Source organism: Perca fluviatilis, chromosome 23 (assembly GCF_010015445.1).
Source record: "Perca fluviatilis chromosome 23, GENO_Pfluv_1.0, whole genome shotgun sequence".
Classification (NCBI taxonomy): Eukaryota; Metazoa; Chordata; class Actinopteri; order Perciformes; family Percidae; genus Perca; species Perca fluviatilis.
In genome coordinates, this window is record NC_053134.1 from 20,028,977 (window position 1) to 20,049,533 (window position 20,557).

General features: G+C 40.1%; 1 protein-coding gene across 2 annotated transcripts in view; it reads left to right on the forward strand.

Moving 5' to 3' along the window:
* Positions 1–19,020, forward strand: part of LOC120553417 (synapsin-3-like) — a 124,226-nt gene extending 105,206 nt beyond the window's left edge. Inside the window, exons 8-14 of one of the 2 annotated variants that reach the window (XM_039791788.1) lie at positions 4,768–4,910; positions 6,246–6,320; positions 6,599–6,701; positions 16,151–16,282; positions 17,042–17,060; positions 17,178–17,334; positions 18,152–19,020. In XM_039791788.1, coding sequence (XP_039647722.1) covers positions 4,768–4,910; positions 6,246–6,320; positions 6,599–6,701; positions 16,151–16,282; positions 17,042–17,060; positions 17,178–17,334; positions 18,152–18,275 — 753 coding nt within the window. In that variant the 3' untranslated portion in view covers positions 18,276–19,020. The remainder of the gene's footprint in view (positions 1–4,767; positions 4,911–6,245; positions 6,321–6,598; positions 6,702–16,150; positions 16,283–17,041; positions 17,061–17,177; positions 17,335–18,151) is intronic. The other variant, XM_039791789.1, reaches the window with a different exon arrangement.
* Positions 19,021–20,557: the final 1,537 nt, after the last annotated feature.

Sequence of the window (20,557 nt, forward strand, 5' to 3'; positions counted from 1 at the left end):
CTGGCTTACCTTTTTGCTTTTCTGTTTGCATCATTACGCTTTGTTTAGTTCCCCCGAGGAATTGCGTAATTCTCTGGATGAATTTGTGTGCTTACAGCTCAGAGCTGGACCTGCCACTAGCTTTCAGGTTCTACCTCTGGAGCCATGATGTCAACTGAGTCACTTCCCATCCCTCAGTTGACTTTGTTGTTTCAACTTCTGCCCGCTTACTGTAAACGGGCAAGGTCCAGTGCTCAGCCTCAATGCTTTAGTCACTCTGTGAGCAACACTCATAGTATGAAAGAAGTTAGCTGAATGCACCCATTTATAATAACGTTGTAGTGCATACATCTACCTTTTATGTCATTTATACAATAATATGATAGAAAATGAACAATGATGATGATGAATACATTCATGTAGGTTAACATACATGAAAGAAACAATTCATTCCCACAATTTGCCACCATAGCTAACCACAAAAGGAATAGGCTGAAGCCAAGGCTTATTTTTGCCCATCCTATAATCCCCATAGAATCACCCAGAAATCCAGCAAACCTAAATGAAACTAAATACCAGGCCAGCTGACAGTCTTGCCTGGGCCCGGGACGAGATCTTAGATGGGCCCCCCCCTCGCGGCCAGATCTCTCCTTTTCCCTTGCTCTTCCTCTCCTCACATCTCTCACTGAAATTAAGTGTGTAATCAGTCTCTGATCCATCCTGCTCAGACTCTCCGACAGGGCAGCGAGCCCCCGCCATCATCTCTCTAATCTATCTCTCTCTCTCACGGGGTAGCCTGACTGTCCCTCCGTGCGGGGCAGCGGGGCCCTCCCGCATCACTCTCTGTCTCATCCTTACTGATGGAGCTACCAAACTCAACTGTTTCTGTCAAAGTTACGTTTCGTGTTGTCAGGCTTTTATACAAGCTAATGGACGTTAACATGAGAGCTGGCCTGTTTGTTACGTTACGTTACAAGGCTCGTAAACGTTATCGCCCGTGGTTCTTACCTTGCTTACGTTGACAGTTCCAGCTTCACCGTCGCCACCTTTTTTTAAATATTTGTTTTAGAAAATCTCTAAGGCCTCTATTTCTTTCTTCTTTTTCTTTCCTTTTCCGAGCTCCTCGACTTGTGCTGACCGGACATTTTGAGCGTACTGAACTTCAAATCAAGTGACAATATCAAATTTTGATCAGTGGCCAAACCATTTTTATGTTGGGGGTGGGGGGTTCTTGACCACCACCTTTCGGACAATTAGGAAGAAAACAAATAAAACGCTTTTATGTAATTCAAATATTATGCTACATATTTTTTTCCACAAATAGGCCTATTTAAAAAAAAGATTTTGAATTCTTCCATAATTTAATGAGGGCCCAGTTCTGGGCCCCCCCCCTACTGTGGGCCCGGGACAACAGACCCGTTTGTCCCCCCCTATCGGCGGGCGTGCTAAATACTTTAATACAATCCTAGTAATTTTACATATTAATCAAATTACTTCATAACCCTTAATTATTTTAGATGTTAAAGCTTTTTGAAACTCAACAAAGACGTACACATTTTCAACTCATCATTAAGTTAATTACATAATTGAACCCCCAAAACTGAAACACATCTATATTTTACATCAGTCCTCACTTTACCACTTTCAAAGATAGAGAACCGTCTTGAATTATAAATACTTTCTCTTAATTAAAAAAGAATACAGACAGGACAGCCATTGTTCACAACTCGAAAAAGTATTTCCAAAGTTTTTAAATATACAAGATCTGGAAATTTTAAGATGCTGGAACTTCATTAGGTGATTCACAATAACACGCTTTATGTATTATTCTAATAGTTCTCTTCTGAAGTTTAATTATAGGTTCTATATTTGTTTTATATGCATTTCTCATATTTCAGCACAGTATGGCATATATGGCATTGCAATTGGACAATACAATATATGCAGACATCTCGTATTCAACAAATCCCTTACTTTATAAAAGAAACTGCAATAGATTTAGATAATTATAAACCTAGATTAAAACAGAATTTAGCTTACATTAGCTAACTTTAGCCAAAATAAGCTACTGGCTATACCAAACCGAGTAAGACTGTAGCAGCAAAACACCTGAGTGTACTGAAATAAACATGGGTGTCTTATATTTCCTAGCAATTTAACTTTGCACTTTCTGAGAGAAAAGAGCTAAGTTACTGCCTCTCTAAAAAGTGACATTGACTAACTTTAAGCTACGTTAATGCATAAGTATGTATTTACTGGATGTATTTACAACAGGATTTTATGAAAACTCAAGCCAATAAAACTAATTTGGTTAGCATGCTAAAAAGCTAGCTAACATTATATCTGACCCAAAATGCTGTTTCAACAGGAAATGCAATCAATGTGACAAACAGCTATTAGCCAGTGGTACCATCTAGTCATATGCTAGCTAGGGTGCATCCACTGATGTAAGATATATTTAGGACTTACTAATAAGCAAGCATTATCTAAACTCAAAATGAATGAGATAATAAATAACATAGAGACCAGCTGTTATAAAGGTTCAAAGACAACATCAGCTGTTCTCTTATAACTGAGTTTCTCCAACATGGAGGCCACAGTGTGTGCTGTATTACTGCTGTACCCTTGGCCTTCAACTCTAAGAAAAATGTTTTTTTACATTTAAAATCTGTTTATCTGACATGTACTTTATCAGCTTGAGAAATAAAAAAAACATATTTTCTAGTCTGCCCTCTGAGCTCATTTGACAACATCTTTTTATGTGGGTTCCAATAAGAGTTTTCTTTTTATCACCCATCAAAGTGACAACACTGTTTACTGGACCACATTAACCATCAAAGTTGCCCACCCTTCTTTTAAACATATAAACCTACTTTTATTGTTTCAGAACCATTCACGCTCTTACTCATGTTTTACTTTATTTGTTTTCCCACTGTGAGTTCTCTTGTTCATTTTTTGGTAAGTGTTGCATCATTTTTTTAAAAGCTCCTTGGTATTTCTTTGTTCCACCCAGACAATTTCTTCTTCAATTTCTTTTTTCAGCGTTTTCTAGGATTTGTTTGTGTGTGAAAGTGCACTTAACTTAAACCCTTATAAACACAACAATAAACTGTTAACTAAGACCTCACATATCGTCGCTGGTAGATAAGTGTCAAATGTCCATTTGTGCTTTCCATTCAATGCTCCATAATGAGCCGTATGACAGGAACAGTATGTCACTGAGCGTTTTTTACATCACCAATGGCACCATATTCTTTTATGTCGATCTAGCAGTGAGATAGTACTCTGAACCTTTTTACTGTTTTAGAACTGCAACTTTTTATAGCCAAGTTCTACAAAATCGGTCCTTAAAGCTACACTGTGTAAGAATTTCTTCCATCTAACGGTGAAATTGTATATGACAACCAACTGAATATTACTTTCTAGGCCTTCCTCCTACGGTGGCCGAACCTGAAATTGGCTCTCTCCATCGTTTACATGCAGCTGTTCTAGCCACTCCAATATTAACTTTGGTCTAGTTGCTTTGCCTGTCGTGTTGTCGTTTTAATTCTCTTTTTCGCTTTCCTGGCGAGTAATCTCCCCCTGGCATTCGTCACGGTGCCAATAGGTGTAAGAGGGCGAAATGCAGAGGTATGTCCCTCTTTGGCTAATGAAGCGCAACATGGCTGCCGTCATTCGAGCGAGTCGCTCGTATGTATTCTGAATGATTCTGAATGTCAGATTCTACGCTTACGAGAATACTTTGATGAGTTGGTGGAAGTAATTACACATGAATGAGCACCTATTTGTGAACGAACAAAGTGGTTTTTGCTAAGAATCAACAAAAAAAATTACACAATGTAGGTTTAAATCATGCAAGTTACATGCAACAATTGGCATAACTTGCTTTATTTTAGCATTTGAGGCAGAACTAGTGTACCCTGTACACCCCTGGAAAGGACATGAAGCCTAGTTTAGATCAACCGACAACATTTCCATACCATTTCAGAGTGAGTTGATGAGCTTTACGCCGATTAACTTCACTTAAACCCACCTTTTAGAAGAGCAACAGAGTGACGAGTTTAAACCCCAGAGGAGTAAACCAGGGCTTCCTGGTTTCACTATCTGGTTCCCACCGCTTCAGATGTGTAGAACTGGGATGATACCAGTTAGAGGGATGGTGATGAGTGAGTGGACGCTCTGGACTGAATCATTTTGCATCTTAGACACTGAGTTGTGACAGCCACATTTAAGATGCCCCATTTCCCATGACCTGATGGAATACACCTCATAAATCTGTGAATCAACGTAGTTGAATAAGACAAAGAAAAAGAGCACCACCTACAGAGACAAAATCCAAAGAAGAAGACATCAGAAGACCAATGATAACCTCTGTATCCAAGATAGTGTGTAGATAGAAATACACAAGGGGCTTGGAGACTGCCACTGAGGGGCAACTAGTTGTTTCTTTCCCATGTTTCAATGTAACACCTCATCATTACCTAATTATCTAAAAGTTATAGTGAAAAACACCTTTGAGTTTTATGTAAGAGCCATGTTTCATGTTGATGGGTTCCCATTGCGTCATTTTCCCTCAGTCTGTGTGTATAGTGTACAGTCTAATCACTTGATGGAAGTGAGGTTATGCAGTTCAAGGCCGCCTCTGGCAATGTTTCCATCCAGGGAGCTTTCATTATCCCGCCAGTGTACAAGTGTGAAATTCCTGTGGGATTCTAAGCGCCCACGGCCAGCTTTGACGGCTCACTTTTTTAATTAGCTGTTCTCTAACGAGTGGCGTCTCTCCCACAGATCAAAGTGGAAAACCAACAGGACTTCCAGGACATCACCAGCGTGGTGGCTCTGGCCCGGACCTACGCCACCACCGAGCCCTACGTCCAGTCCAAGTATGATATCCGCATCCAGAAGATCGGCAACAACTACAAGGCTTACATGTAAGAAGATCACACCGGCAGCATCGTACATTTGACAGTAGGGGCCAACAAGGTCAAAGAATGTAACTTTATGTAGGTTTCAATCAATGGTCTGATACCATTACAGATATCTGCCTTATTTCAATGCACGTTTGGTTTATTTACAAATATGTAAATATTGTTGTGATCTTTAGCAGATATCTGTAAAGTAAAATTTTAGATCATTGCAGTGCAACTGATTAAGTGTTATTTTAATAAATCTGAGGCATGAATTTTCTAAAAACAACAACTTCAGAAAGTCATCACAAATTCTGATCTTGGCATTAGATCACTTAAACCTACTTTGCATATGAGTGAGTGAAAACAACATCGTAAAACGATGGGCAAAGTGACATTGACCTGACTCGTGCAGGTGTATTTGACAGCCATGAGGTAGTTTTTTATAAATTTAATCTAGAATACTAGCTAACTAGTAAAGTAGTTAGTAGTAAAGCAGGTGGTACCTGCAGGAAAATCAGGCCAGTCTTAAAACAGTAGTAACAGTATACTTGTATATATACTGAAAGAACGTGAGAAATAAGATTGGCTATATGTATTGGGTGTTCTTGTAAATTCTTCTCTGAAACGGTTACTTTAGACACTTGGATCCCATGGCATCTTGTGTCGGGCCAACACTGCCGTGATGTTTGTTAATTACTATGTTTCACGGAACACTTTTTACAACATTTTACCACATTGAAAAATGACTACATTTTGATGTAACCTTTTTTTAAGCGTGTCAAAAATTGAAGAAACAAGTTTTGAAATGACTACATTAAAAGCCCTGGCGAATATGGCAGAAGGCCTCATCTGCTAGGAAAACATATTAGCTGCCATGATGCAATATTGCCGCAATAAACAAAACAAAAATCAGTCACCAATTGTCAACCTTTTTTCCTAGATTCTGAGAAGTCATGGTCCCATGCCTCCTTCAAACCCACACACCCATTCTGAAGCAAGAGACCTTGTTCTATAGCAACAAAGACATTGAGTCAACACCCTCTTAACTTGCATGACTCTGTATCTAAACAATTACTTGACCAAAAGCAGAGGAAAAGAGTAGCCAAGCCTTATCTCATCTCGTTTTCCCCTGGCCTCACCATGAAAGCATGTCTTTAAATGGCTCTGACACAAACATAATGTAGGTGTGGATGGCAATCACCATCACTGATGAACTGACGATAGCTTCTCCCATGAGGTGTTCTGTTCAGCTACACAGGCAATAGTTGTGAGTGTGACTAAGTCTTGGTAGAGCGGTGGAGCTTTCTAACCGCAGGTGGGTGGATTCATTTCTCCATGTTTTTCTCTGATTTGCAGGAGAACGTCCATCTCTGGAAACTGGAAGGCTAACACGGGCTCTGCTATGTTGGAACAGATCGCAATGACTGACAGGTGAGGGGACTCAGAGACACAGTGGGAAAATGATGACCTGTTTGGACAATGTACTACTTTTTGTATATTTTATACCTTCAAGGATGTCTGTGTTTTTGCTAAATCTCATATATATATATCAATTCCACATACTGATGCAGCTTTTTTGAAATATTGTAGTTCAAGTTTACTTGTTAACTGTGAGCCCTGTAAAGTGCTACCTGCCCTTCATGAAATCTCCAGTGATTATGGGGTCTTTAGTTATTGGTTTATCAGTTATTGGGGTTACTGTGTTCCAGATATCGGCTGTGGGTGGACTCCTGCGCTGAGATGTTTGGTGGCCTAGACATCTGTGCAGTGAAGGCCGTCCATGGAAAAGACGGCAACGACTATATCATCGAGGTCAGTTTGTATTCGGAATGACCCCCAACTTCAGTCTGAGATTGGAAAATTAAAGACAGAGTTTCAAGAAAAAAAAGGCTGAATCTTGCTATCAGGAAGATACACCTTATATTTTACTTTCACCGTATTTTGAAACAAACACTAAAGTGTATTTGGTAGATTCATTTGATATTCATCAAATGTTCAGATTTTTACAAAGGGCTACACATGGTGAGTTAAAGGTGGGTGGACAGACGGACACCATGTCCCATTCCAAACATTTCCAACGTTCTTGGCAAGTTACCAGCGCTTGGCCTACACCAGTTATCTGTGTAGTACCATAGCATGTTAAAACGCCAATCCAGTGTAAACGTTAGCTTGGATTCAATCTCCTTTCCTGCTGATACTATTTTCATATCATGGTAAACGTCCACAGGGAAGGGTGTAGCCAGACTTGATGGCACATGATCACCAAAGCCTTGAAAGAATGATTAGTCTGTAGACCAAACACAGGCAGTAGAATGAAAACATCACAAGTCACAGTGGTTGACTCAGTACCAAGACAGCCTTTTTTTTTCTGAGTCCACTGGTAAAGTTTGGCATTCTACATGCAGTTTCCAGTTTGTGGACAAATGAAATGACTGTGGCATGACCTGTCACAGACCATTTGGTGAGTAGTAACTTCAAGTTTGGGGTTTAATTCCCCAATGGGATGAACATGGCAGTAACACTGCCTGGATTAGGATTCATATCCCACTGAGGCCACACTATGCTGGAAATGCATTCAAGGGTCAGTAACATCACATCATGTAATATGTTAAAGCTGCTCTTACCGATATTTTTATATTAACCACTGATCAACTGACTGTATGTAATGTAAATAGTCACTCACAGTAACTAGAAGGACAGACCTCCGCCAAGGCATGAAAATCAGACCAGTAGTTTTTCCATAATCTTGCTGAATGACAAACAAACAGACAAACAAGCTTCTTGGCAGAGGAGAATTATCACCAACTCTGCAGTTCCCTTCAGGTCTATGTTTTAGCGTTTTTTTTGGCATTTTAGGCCTTTATTGGATAGGACAGTTAAGGCATAAAAGGGGAGAGAGAGGGGGAAATGACATGCAGCAAAAGGCCGCAGGTCAGAATTGAAACCGCGGCCGCTGTGGCGAGGACTGAGCCTCTGTACATGGGGCGCACGCTCTACCAGGTGAGCTACCTAGGCACCTTGTTTTAGCGTCTTCTAGCTAAATTAATAGATAGACATTCAACAGGAAGAAAAACATCAGAGACACAGAGACCAATTTCTACCTCTACAACAGTGACAACCAGGGTACTTGTACCCCAGTGGGTACATGTTGCAGTTATGTAAGAGTGTGAAAACTATTCAGCAAGCGTTTAAACAGGTAGCTAAAAGTAATGAATAAACCGTTTTATAATGATTAGCTAAAAGTAACGTTAATGGATAAATGGTTGAAATCTTCAGCTTTACTGCAAGTAGTAGTAGTCTAGTAGGCTAATAGTAGTGTGACTGCTGACCAAACCAACCTTAAAAAAATAACAACATCCACTCCTACAGGACTGTGGGGGTACCTCAGACCAAAAAGCTTGGGAACTACTGCTTTAGACTTTAGTGTCCTCAAGGGGAAATTCTTTGTCACAACACTGGTCCTGAAAGTAGACTATAATGCAATTCAGCAACAACAAGATTGAGAGTTTAGTAAGGGTCATGTCTTGCTTTCTATTAATTACATCTAAGTCTGCTATCAGTTGTCACTTTCTCTACTGGCACATTAAAAATCATTAATCCTGTTGTATGAAGGCTGTTGCAAAACAGAAAATCAGTTGCTGAAGTGGAGGTAAACAAGGCCGGTTAGGAGAACAGTAGAGAGGGTAATCATAACATTGCCTTTGAATGTCCTTGCACAGCAGCGACTGATGATGTACTATGTAAGAGGATGATATGTTGGGGGAATTTTCCTTTGATTATTATACCCCAGGAGAGAAGAGAAATAGGTATATCATCTGTAATCAGTTTTGTTTTTACAGCGGTCTCCTATGTCTTCAAATCTGAGGAAACAGGGACATCTGATGTGCCCATATTTAGCTTGAGACCATGACATCACACTTCTCTCTATCTATACACTGGGTGAGGTCAGCGGTGAGAAAATAAGCCTCTTTTTTTAAAACTCAATCTCAGGAAATATCTACCATCTCCCTAGAGATGTGTTTCTTTGAGCCGGACTGTTTGGACAGAGAAACTGGTGACACAGTTGAGTAACAATGTTCTGTGACGAGCGATAGTTCCTCCTCCTCGTCTGCTCTATCTAGCTGTCTCTTTCTCTCTAACCCTTCAGCATGATGGTATTTAATTAACCGCGACAGGGACGAGCTGCCGGTCCATCACAGTGGGAATCTGTGTTTTGTTCCAGACAAAGACATCAGCCATGACACCTCTCCCTAATGAGAAGTAATGAGCTGCTCCAAGGCACTTCATTAAGAGTTTACTGCAGCTGGTATTAGCATGAAGCAAACTCCAGCTTTGTGTGGATTCACTGAAAACTTGTACAGGCAATAGAGAAGGCTGTGACAAGACATGATATCCCACAACATCATGACACAGCAAAGTACTTAATGTCAAATGACATGACACTATACAACACGACAATATGACATGTAACATGACAATGGAAAATCAACTTGACAGATGCAACACAACATAACAGTGACATGACATGATGCAACATAATAATGGAACTCAGGTGATTGGTAATCACTTTGGGGAGTCCTTCACTTTCCATATATAGCTATCATCAGGTCAAGATTTACATTTGTCCATTACTTCCAACACTTGTATTAGCCTAACTGCAAAATTAAAGTCATTTCCATCAGCCTCAGCTGTTCTTTATGTTTAGTGCTGATTAGCAAAAGTTAGCATGCTAACACCCTAAACTAAGACAGTGAACATGGTAAACATTATGTCTGCTAAACATCAACACGTTGGCTATGTGAGTGTGAGCATGTTAGCATGCTAACACACTAAACTAAGACAGTGAAAATGGTCAATATTATGTCTACTAAACATTAGTCTGGATCAACAGAAGTACATTTCCAGGATAAAGCATGACATCCGGCGTGTTGCTCACGCCCCGGATACCCTCACCTTCCGCGCGCTGTGTGTTTTGCCATTCTCAAAATCCCTTCGCTTCGGGAAACAACAACAAACTTCGAGCTAGCAAGCCACACATTGAAAATGGCTAGTTTTAAGGAAATTTGGGTCGCGCAACAAGGCAGGCCTGGTTGGTTCTTTCAGGGAATGATTGTAAAGATTTACAAAGAATATGTTTACACCATTTACTCTCTAACTGGGATGTTGTGGGACCGATTGGTGGGGATTGCTGTGGAAGAAGTACTCACGGCGATACACTGGTAAGAGAAAATTACGTGTAACCATGTATCCAGCTAATTTAAATAGCTCATGTTACTGTATTGTGTGAACAGTTAACTTAATTTAATATTGTATGTGGCGTTTTCTTTTGCGGGGTGCAAATGTTCCACCTAAATAAGTTCCTTCCCGAGTCTATTTTGCAGAGCCACCGTCGCTGCGTCCAGAGCTTAGTGCCGCCCAAGACGATTGTGATTGGTTTAAAGAAATGCAAACAACCAAGGCCATTTTTTTTTTATTTCTCCTATCCCAGAATGTAACTGTGGGGTAGCCAGACCTTACTCCAGAGCGCTGTGGAGATAGGTCTGGCAAGGTGAGACTAACTAAACATCAACACGTTAGCATTGTGAGTGTGAGCATGTTAGCATGCTAACACACTGAAATAAGACAGTGAACATGGTAAACATTATATCCAGGGCTTTAAATTTACACCCGCCAACCTGCCAAATGCGGGTAAAAATTTACTTTGGTAACATTGTAAAGCTACTAGCCAATTTGGCCGGTGATAAATGTTGCCAGATTGGTTTGTTTTCCGGCAAGAAATTTGGGCGGTGTTGTGTGTCTTTGGCTTGGAAATGTAATCTTTATCTGGCAACACGGCTTGTAGTACTAATCCTACATTTCCCATGAACATTTATGTTGTGACGTGTCAAACAACTGTCGGCTATGTGTGTGTGTGTGTGTGTGTGTGTGTGTGTGTGTGTGTGTGTGTGTGTGTGTGTGTGTGTGTGTGTGTGTGTGTGTGTGTGGTATCGATTACGAGCTACGCTGACACAGAGAAGATGAACAGAAGGGAGGCAAACAAACCATAGAAGCTGAGATTAAGTAGTAAAGTTAGTTAGGGAAAAACAAACCTGGCTAGTGGAAAACCTGATTGGCTGGTAACTTTAAAAATCTAGTAGCCATGTTGGCTGGTGATCAAAAAAGTTAATTTAAAGCCCTGATTATATCTACTACTGTGGACATCAACATGTTAGCATTCTCAGGGCGAGCATTACAGAGCAGAGACATGACGTGACAAGGCAGTACAAGACCGAATAGCAGAGTATAATGCCACATTACATGGCAATAATGACTTCACAAAATTGCAGTACATTTACTCAAGTACAATTTTTGGTACTTGTACTCTACTTGTGTATTTCTAGTTTATGCTACTGTATACTTTTACTCCACTACATTTATTAGACAGATACATGTATTAGTTACTTTGAAGTAGATTCAGGATTTAACATACAAAAGATAAGACCAGCTTATAAGATATTATCCATTCTCATCAGTTAAACTACACCTTAATTCATTACTACTAATAATGCAATGGCACAAGGTAATATAACTTTCTGATAGGGGCCATTCTGTCACCTATATTTACTTTTCATATTTAAGTACATTTTGCTGCTAATGCTTTTGTACTTTATGAATTATAAATGCAGGACTTTTAATAATAGAGTATTTTTATACTGCAGTATTGCTACTTTTATTGAAGTAAAAGATCTCGATACTCTTTTTTTTTTTAACCACTGGTATCATATTATATCATAATATGGTCTGAGATATGACACGGCAGGATGTCACATTATATTACAGCACAGCCTAGCATGATGTCACATTTTTTGGCATGTATTTGCCACATGATATGAACAGAAAGTGACAACATGGAAAAGGCATTTTTAATTTTGTGACATGACATGATTTGACTCAAAACCATGACATGATTTTACTTGATGAAAATCATGACATACCCAAGCTAGTGTATTTGAATGATACAGACAGATGGAGAGGAGATACAGTAAATAGAGTTTAAGGATACACAGCATACTCAATAGGATAAAATTAGATAAACTATCTGTTACACTTTACTTGAAGGTATCTACATAAGAGTGACATCATGAACGTGTCATAAACATTATAGACAAGTCATAAACGTTTATGACTTATCAGTTTCTTTTAATCTTTAATTTAAGTATCATTCAGTTTTTTAGGGTCAGTTAGAGTTAGGGTTAGGGTTCATGTGTCATGACAGTGTCATGTGTTCATGACATTGTCATGTCACTCTTATGTAGATACCTTCAAGTAAAGTGTTACCAAACTATCTAACTGGCCTTTTTATCTTGAACTTTTTTTTTTTTTTAAACTTGAATGAATCATAAAAATGATTAAGCTAGCAAGAGGAAGGAATACAAACGTTGTTATCTTAAAGCAAAAATTGTGTTCCCAGGAAAACATCACCCCTGCCCATCCCTGTGCTGCGACTGCACCATAATTTTGAATGAGCCCATTTCACATGTTGTGAACTTTCCCATGCAGCAGGGTACATTGTCCAGACAGAACACTGTGCAGCTCAATAAAAGTGCAGAATAACACCTCTGTATTCCACTGCTGAAAAGGCCAGTGGCAGCTCCAGTCTTCTGCTAGATGACTCTGTATCCTAATAAATCAGCAGGGTGGATCCCGGCGCTGCTTGCCACCACACACCGTTTGAAGTGGGGCCTGGCGGTCGCTTGCCAGGCCTCTGCTCAGTCCCCTGTGGTAATGACTCAACTGGCCAAAACACCGTGCCACGCCCCACCTCACCGCCAAATCCTAGCCAAAAAGCTGGGTACATGCAGAAAAGGAAGGCCTTTAAAGGCTTCTCTGGTACGGGTAGTAAATGATCACATCTCAAACTACTCTGAAAAACAAAGGGTAAAAGTAAGAAACCCTGGCACATAAAAACAGTTTAGATTTTAAATGTTATTTCAATACTCTGGATTCCCCGGATTCATTACATTCAGGCATGCATAAAACAACCCGGGCCCATTAAAGATTTTTATTTTACTTTGTGGTGTTTCCCCATGAAATGTTGATGTTGGGAGAGAATTCAACATCAGGAAGGGCTTTTAACTAAAGGGACCTGAATGAGACATGGTCCAGGATGGTTTGGCTGGGTCTTACCAAAATCTGTCGTGTTTTATTGGATGGAAATTTAATATACTCTGCAGAGTATATAAAAAAACTATACCATACCTATACTATACCTTCACATACTGTAGCAAAAAAAGTTGGGTTTTCATACAGTGGATGTATCAGTAGCTGTTGGAACAATATCTTTTAATCTGACCTTTAATGGTCCATATTGTTAAAAGTGAGATTGTCATGTCATTTTCATTATAAAGCAGGCCAATGTGCCAAATAAATGCTGTCAAAGTATCAAAACGCTCAATCTGCAGAGAAATGCACATAATCTGTATTCAAAAACTGTGCCTTTAAATGAGTCAGGATTTATAGGACCGTATGGTTGTGATGTCACAACTATACTATATTTAGGTAGAAAGTGACGCTACAGTGCCATTACAGTCATTCCCTGGCTGCAATGGCACTGCAGAGACTCTGAGGGCCTGATTTACTAACACTAGCGCAGTTTGCGCTGCGTCTGTTTATGCGAGGTCGGTAATAGCGCACGCTATGCTTCCACAGTTTGCGTAGCATTTATCAACCCTGACACCCATCAGGCAATCAGCGTCTTTCTCCGCCCACTATACCGTAAATTGCGCTGTAGCAAAGCGGTACTTGTGCTATGATATGGCTGAGTGCAGACTGCGATATTCCCACTGCTGATGCTATGACTGTTTGAAATGATCCTGATGCCAATATTTGTAATGTAGGGAGGAGTTTAACAACTGGTGGAATGGGATGTGAACGCTGAGTGGGAGATTCAATTTCATCTTTGATTTCTTCCAGTAACTCTAATATTGCATGGCTGCTTGATCTGGTGCGCTAAATGATGTTGTGTTCACTGACAAAGTGTGATTCTTCTGGTAAAAATATTTTCAGCCTCGCCTATGTCTTCGTCTTGCTCAAATTACTGTTGCCGTTTCACCAGCGGCATTCGAGTCTGAAACTTCGACTGCAGCTGGTTTAGACCTGCTTTTAAGAGGCGGAGAATTTCCCCCGCAGAATAAGAGGCGCTCTTACTGACAGTCTTTGTAAATACCACGGAATATATAATTAGGTGCACTTTGCGCTTATCCTCCCACCTTTTGGGTGGAACTCTTTCCACTTTACCGCCACTCCCACGAACGCATATTGAAAGCGCAACTTGGCTCTTCTCGCTCATGTGGCAGACAATCTGCGATTTTACCCAAGTGCGCCCTGTTTGTAAATAGCCCGCATCGTTTACGTCCGTCTTTGCGACCAATTACCAAACGGCTTGATAAATCTAGCTCTGAGCTTTTTCGAGAGGGTGGCTTAAAGAGACAGGCGCCAAACGGGAGCGTTATAGCCACCGCATGAGACAGTATGCGAAACATAATGTGTTATATAGTGTTTTTTGAACATCAAAGCATATAAACGCCAAAATACATACATATATATGGGACCTTTAAGTGGTTCTATAATTTGATTATTTGCTTAGCAACATCCTCTTAGTTACTGTTGCTATGCCTTTTAAGCTTTTCATTCTCACATAGCACGTATGCATTGGACAAGGATACACAGCATACTCAATAAGATAAACTCCGATAAATTAGTTGTGGTTATTTTAAACTTTTTTTTTAAAACTTGAATGAATCATTTAATTATTAAGCAAGAGGGGGTGTAACGCTAGCAACTCCCTGGCTCTGCAAAGTCTTTGTGTCTACTAGCATCAAAGGTCACACAAATTCAATCTAACGAAACACCAAACCACATAATTTGTGTGTTTTTATATTTCCAAACCTAGCTTGCCTGGAATTGCTCTTGAGGCATTAATTAAGTATTTTGAATTGAATGTCGATGTTACGCATAAAAACAACCTGAACCAGAGAAAAGGGGAAGCCCTCTCTAGTGAAATGAGCTGGTGCAGTGTTTGTTTGTAATTGGATCCCTGCATGTTCATCACATGGTTGGACTGTGCTTGGCGCACACTGTGTACATGAGGATCAGCACATGAATGCGTGCCCGTCGCTGTGTTTACAGCCTGTGGCCGGGGCGCGGTGCAGCAGCCTCCTCTACCACAGCGGGCATCTGCATCCAAGCCAGCAGACACTTCTCTGCTCCTGTTTGTTTTGGTCTTCAGGGAGGAGGACTGCGGGTCTCTGAGCCCCATGTGCTCTGGTTCTGCAGTACACGTGTATGTGCATGTGAGCTCAAGTGGTGGGAAATAAAAAAAAAAAATCTTAAGTTAATCATTTGTGTATGGCAATTGATGTGGTAGAGTATGTGCCAAGTCATACCCGGAGCAACATAATATTTATAGATGGAGTCACTTTTTATATGTTGCTTGCTGGGAATTCTAATTCTGGGTCCCTTTTGCCTATCACAGTGTGGCACAGAGAAATCGCAGTTAGTTGGAAAGATGAGATTGGTGCGTTCAAATAAATACGTATTCAGTTAATGTACTGCCTAAACCAAGGTCTCAACATGTTTGTCTTCCGAGACCTTGAAAATTATGCTATACAATCCTCTCAAGCTGCACACGCACAGCAAACTATTAAAGTTTCTCGTTTTACTTCGGTTTATGTGATTTATTATCAGAGAGGGCTGGGCTGTTGATGGCCTTTTAAAAGAAAAAAAACTTTGAGAAATTTGATCCTATCCTGCCCTGTCAATTTTGCATCCCATCTTCAGGGTCTCAACCCCCTGATTAAAAACTCCTTAACTACCCTGCAGTGGTTGGAGGATGTAGCAGGACAAATCCAAGACAAGGGGCTTCCTGATAAGTGCGAGTGCATGGGAACTACCAGAAAAGTCAATGTCCTGCTCACTGCATCCGGCAATACATTTATATTAAAGGCCAGCAGAGTGTTTTATAGCTTATATTGTCTGAACAGTGGCAAACTACTGTGGGGAACATTGTTGTTCATGTGATCTCTGTAAAATGACTCATCACTGCTGGCAAAGAACCACAGAGTCCATTTACCACTGACACCATTTGGGGCCTGAACACGTCTCCTCTTCATGATAAGAGAGCTAATCCTGCCATCTAGTGGAGAAGTTATAACGTTCCAGTTCTCTGGTGTTTCTGCTGAAACTATCCAGGACCCTGATTGGCCATTTTTCTGTCTCTGCAGGTGATGGACAGCTCCATGCCTCTGATTGGTGAGCACGTGGAGGAAGATAGACAGCTGATCACAGAGCTGGTTATCAACAAGATGGCCCAGGTGCTGCTCGGAGTTTCCACACCTCAGACTTCCTCTGTCAAGGTACATCAGTACGTTATATCTGATCACCTTTACGTACAAAGGTAAGTCAGACTAACCTAGCTTTAGATAAGACCCCCCTTTTCCAACTCCCTGTGCCCACTAATGGTATTTGTGCCGTCCCTAATTCCAGTTTAACTTCCACCTGTATTGACATTGGATATATGTCTACTGCGAGGACATGTCCTCAGTATTGTTTTTTTGTATTTTCAGTATTGTTTTAGCAACCTGGGGTTAGTTTACTATTTAAAAAGTACATACTGTAATTCCAGTACAGTACAGAAGTGACCTATATTTCAAAGTGACTACTTTTAGGCCAACATAATAATATTTTACATGTGTATGGACTTTGAAGTAGCATTTAGACATTTATGTTGCGAAATAAAACAGAAATTATCATTTTTTTTCAATATAATCGGAACAGCTAAACCAATTAAATCAGATGTGAAATAGCTCTGTATACAGTAACTGCTATTATTACTAATTCTGCTAATGTTCCTGCTGATATTACTTTACCTTGACTATTCCTTCTAATGCTCTAATTGAATACTCACACTACCATCTCACAGATTTGATGCAATAATATATAACTTTTAAAGGTACGACTAGTGTAGAGCCTTATCTTAAAGCAGAATTTAAAGACCCCAAAGATGTCTGAGTGCGCAGCTCCGTTCTGGCTATATTAACATTAGCTAGTACATGCATGAACATTTAAACTCTCATCCACTGTGCTGATTTCCCTGTATCATTCTTCATCCACAGACCACACAGCCCAGACGAGGTAGGAGACACTTTTGTTGCGTTTGTTCATTACTGCAACAGAGCACTGGCTGCAGCAGTGTTAACGCTAAAGTAAAACAACTCATCTTCATGCAATGTATGTGTGTATCTGCTGCAGGGGGACACCGCTCTGCTTCCGCCTCTCCATCTCAGTCGGCCCAGGGTTCACCTCAGCGAGCCCGATCAGCCAGCACCTCACCCAGCCAGGCCTTCCAGCCCGGGCCCATCCCTGCCACCTCCGGGCCCGGAGCTCCGAAACAGTCCCCACAGCTGAAGTAATTCCACACTGGGGTCCTACTAACAGCACACCAATAGAGAGGCAAAGTCCCTCCCCTTCCAGTGGACCTCACGGGACCTTCATTTTGAGAAAAAAATATGTAGTGAATGGGAGAGACTAATAATTTGTTGATCCCGTTGGAATTGAGCCATCAATTACACATATGATGTTCGTCGATTAAAACGATCATTTTGCAAGTGAAGAAGGTCACAGTTTGTACGAGTACCACTTAGTTTTGTGTGAAACCGCTCGGTGAACTACATATCTCGTCTCCCACGAAATACGTCGCCTTGCTTGATGTTCGGCTTGGTCACTAGCTAGCCAAGCTATGTTCCACCACACATGTGACGTTATCTTGCGTGATGTGTTTTATCCAGCAAAGTTTTATCAGCCGGGAAGCGAAAGAACGAGCAAGGTCCAGTACGAAACAACCCGACGCCGTAGCTTCAGCGAGATGTCACCCATGCAACTTTGAAGTGTGTAGTCTTTCTAATTATGTCTTTTCACAGTCTAATACTTCAACAGTTTTACGACAAACTGAGACTTTATTGACTTGGAAAATTATCTTTTAAACTGATGACCATCATATGTGTAATCCATGGCTCAATTCAAACGGGTTCAAGAAAGAATTAGCTTCTCCCCATTTACTACCGTTAATACTTTTTTTCCCAATTAAATGTCCCATGATGGTCCACCGGGAAGGGGAGGGACTTCGCCTCTCTGTATCATCCATGACACCATCAGTATAAGATTAATGAGCCTATTTAAGTATTATGTGTTTACTTTTGTCCACGACTGTTCTCTTTACTGCGCAGCAAATCCCAGTCTCTGACCAACACCTTCACGGAGACGTTACGAGGAAGCCTGACCGACGATGAGGCCAAAGCTGAGACCATCCGCAGCCTCCGACAGTCCTTCGCCAGCCTCTTCTCCGACTAAAAGCCTCTCCAGAAGCTTCCTTGTTCTGTTAGTTGTCAGGTTTGAAAACAAAACAAAAAAAAAACAACCCTGACTGGTTCATCTGTTGTGGGAGTGTCCCTCCACCTCAGAGCCTCAGCTTCCTGTTCCTTCTCTTTCCTTCTCACTGTTTGTGAAGTTTAACACACGGTGCAACCCGCTGTCCTCAGATCAATGATACATCTATCACTAGAAAGGCCAATAGATATTGGGGTTCTAACATAAAGGCCAGTGTGTTGACTGAAGATGTCAAACTTTAAAAGCTGACACATTTGCATTGGTCTTCCTTACAGGAGATGTTAAAGAGATGTAGGATGTCAGTTCAGTGCAGTCAGCTGATGGCCTTTCTAGTGGTAAGTAATAACAGTAAATAACTCGTAGCTCATAATGCTTGGTATATAGTCGTAATTCTGCATTCTGTTTGTCCAACCAGTGAAACTGTTCATTATTGGGTCGTGTCTTATACATATATACACGTATACATTTAATTATAACATTGATCGCAGCTTCCAAACCGTTTGCAGATGTCTGCCGCAATATTCTTATCTGAAACTGTTCCGGTTAACTCATGAGAAATGTACTGAATCCTCACGGTTCACCAGCGATTTTAAGCATCTTGCCAGCAGCCACATTTCTCGTACATCCATGTGCTGTAGACACATATTGGCTTACGTAGTGACTCCTCTACTTAACATTACCAAAGTGCTTTTTAATAATATCATAAAACAACCCCTGTGCACTGGGTGAAGAAAACAATCGCACAGCCAACCTTTGAGCGTGTGATTTCACAAGGTGCAAATGCTCTACTGGCATACAGCCATCCAGTCTTCCATCATAGCCCAGATCTTCCCCTGCAGTTCTTCTTTTTCCTAATGTTTTGTGCTTTGTAAAATGGAACTACAGTGTATTTTCTGTGGGGGATTTGTACCATGACTACAGTACTACTGCTGTGTGTTTAAAGGCGAACAGTGAGGATGTTCTATTTGAGACTTAAATTGAGACCGAAAAAGATTTAGTTGTGTAACATCACATCTTATATCTTTATTCTCCTTTATTCCCGACAACCAAGGATCATTTATCATCATCTTTTTTTGTGTGTTTGGTCAAATAGTGTGTATACAACATCTGCAGTGGTAGCAGCCAAAGCAGACACTTTTTTTTCCATCCTGCTTTGGAACTGCATGTGAATGTTTTAGTGTATGTCATACGTAGAGTCCAATTGGTATTTTCTAACAGAAAACCAACACAAGCTCATGATTTTAACTATTCTATAAAGACAGCAAAAAAACATGGTAAGGCTTTATTTTATGGGTGCTGCAATGTTGTAATGCAAAATATAGACTATGTTTTCCTTATGGCATAGGTATCGAGAACCAGGAATGTTGTAACTGCTCTAAAGATGGGGTGTGCGTACATTATATTGGAGCTTTGAAAGAATTTTTTTGCCATTGTGATTCGGATTTAATGACTAAAATTAGCACTAAATTACGTCTTTTCAGGAAATGTGAATGTTCCTCTAATCCAAGGAAATAATTAGGAAGCCCATAAACTCAAAGTTATCCGTTTGTTGCATCAGGCTTACAGAAGGGGATTGACAGTACATTTGGCTTTCACAATCACAATCACAATATAATGTGTCAAATGTTCTTTTTGCAGGAAATGATCAAGCTGTCTTGTAGTTTGCTCTAGATTTATCTGTGCTACAAACGGAATAAGCCTCGATTGGTTAATCATTTAGAAGGGCCTGGACAAAAAAGAAAATTATAATCCATATTTCCTCTTATTTTTTGTCTAAATACCACAAACAGAAATACAATACAAATTGAATATCTTTGAGCTGTGTGCATTCATTTAAATGGACCTGTGATTCCAGAGTTTTTATTGTTCTTTTCATAATCATAATAATGATAATAATAATAATAATAATAGTAATAATAATAATAATAATAATAATAATAAACCCCATTTTAAGGTCAACTTTATTTAAATGCATGAAGCTGTATAAAATGTATAGTGATGTGTGTGGGTGTGTATGTGTGAGTAATTCAAGTTGTAAATTTACAATTATGATTAATAATGATACTACCACAAAAATAACTGTCCATTTTTGCAATAATTCTGTTGATAATAATTTTTTCGCTATGTTGATTTGAAATTATGAAGCTTGACACTTTAAGAGCAGCTGCAATTTGTGACCAAGCTTTTATTTGGTGCTTTGCCGGTCTCACTGGCAGAAACATGAGAAGCTAACATTGTTTGTTCAT